The 1,495-nt window shown below is 56.5% G+C and overlaps 1 protein-coding gene across 1 annotated transcript in view; it reads left to right on the top strand.

Annotated features, from left to right (window-relative positions):
* LOC104986913 (keratin-associated protein 5-6-like) overlaps nt 1-454 on the top strand; it is a 688-nt gene extending 234 nt beyond the window's left edge. Inside the window, exon 2 of the mRNA XM_010837631.1 lies at nt 208-454. Coding sequence (XP_010835933.1) covers nt 208-454 — 247 coding nt within the window. The remainder of the gene's footprint in view (nt 1-207) is intronic.
* The last annotated feature ends 1,041 nt before the right edge of the window (nt 455-1,495 follow it).

The following is a 1,495-nucleotide window of genomic DNA, read 5'->3' on the forward strand; positions in this document are numbered from 1 at the left end:
CTGCTCCTGCTCCAGCTGTGGCAAAGGGGGCTGTGGCTCGTGTGGGGGCTCCAAGGGGGGCTGTGGCTCCTGTGGCTGCTCCCAGTCGAGCTGCTGTGTCCCCATTTGCTGTTCCCAGTCCACCTGCTGCAAACCCTGCTGCTCCCAGTCCAGCTGCTGCAAATCCTGCTGCTCCCAGTCCAGCTGCTGCAAACCCTGCTGCTCCCAGTCCAGCTGCTGTGTGCCCGCCTGTTGCTGCAAGCCCGTGTGCTGCTGTGTGCCAGCCTGCTCCTGCTCCAGCTGTGGCAAAGGGGGCTACGGCTCCTGTGGGGGCTCCAAGGGGGGCTGTGGCTCCTGTGTCTGTTCCCAGTCCAGCTGCTGTGGCCCTGTTTGCTGCTCCCAGTCCAGCTGCTGCAAACCCAGCTGCTCCCAGTCCAGCTGCTGTGTCCCCATTTGCTGCCAGTGCAAGATTTGAAGCTGTGACCTTGAACCCCCTACAAGGGACTCCAATCTGAGCTGCCATGGCTGTGACCAGTGAGACACCGGTATCCTCAGAATGCAGAGCCTCGTGCATCTTCATCAGGAAAGGCACTCCCTGAGACTCTGGATCCTGAGGGCACTGCAGGCCACCTCGTGCTCCCGCCCCATCTTGGAGCCCCTCCCCAACTTGTCATTCTCACCTCTGCTCTTGTATCTGCCACTTATCTGGGTCTGAGCCAGAAACACCCCCCACTTTCCTCACTGGCTCCAAGGACCAACTAGTGCTGTTGCTGCCAGAGACCTGCCCACCTCCCCATCACCTCTCTTCACCTGAGTTGTGTGGGTTCAGGACTCCCAGGAGGGCGCTAACGCTCCCCCATCCTGGGATTGCCCAGGACCCCCAGCCCATCTCCCCTCCTCCCTGGACCTTGCTCTCCAGCACCTGCTCTCTGCTGCAGACCCCAAAGAACCCCTAAATAAACACATTCTCCAACACCAGCTGGGGCTCACTGTGGTTCTTTTTTACTTGCTCTGTAGATGAAACACCGTAGAAACACCAGTGGAGTGAAAACTGGTGAAGCTTCGTGACATTTACAAATGTTGAAGCAAATTTCCTTTTTGAGAGATGTGTTTTCTCAGAATGTGTCCTAAGGGACAATTCCTGGTTATTCCCCAGAATCACACGATAAGGCTACGAGTCAGATTATCATTCACAGAAGCGAGAACTCGGGTGGTGTCTGTAAGTACAGCGAGTGTGACCCAGTGGTTAAGTTTCCCATCCCCAGGCGGGCACCAGGCCGAGGGCACAGACACCTGTGCACCCTGGCCACCTGAAACGATGGCTATGGGGTCAGGAGGGACGTGGCCTTCTCTCAGCTCTGCGCCCTCGGGGCCTTAGCAACGCTTCTCTTTCATTGCTTGGCTGGTGCTCTGTTCTGCTCTGACGCAGTTGGAACCAGCCTCTTATGAGATAAGATAAGCCTCTGAGCTTATCTCATGAGCCTTTTTAAACTACACATTTATTTTGTTGTTGCTC

The sequence above is a fragment of the Bison bison genome, unplaced genomic scaffold, assembly GCF_000754665.1.
Source record: "Bison bison bison isolate TAMUID 2011002044 unplaced genomic scaffold, Bison_UMD1.0 scf7180017864080, whole genome shotgun sequence".
NCBI lineage: Eukaryota > Metazoa > Chordata > Mammalia > Artiodactyla > Bovidae > Bison > Bison bison.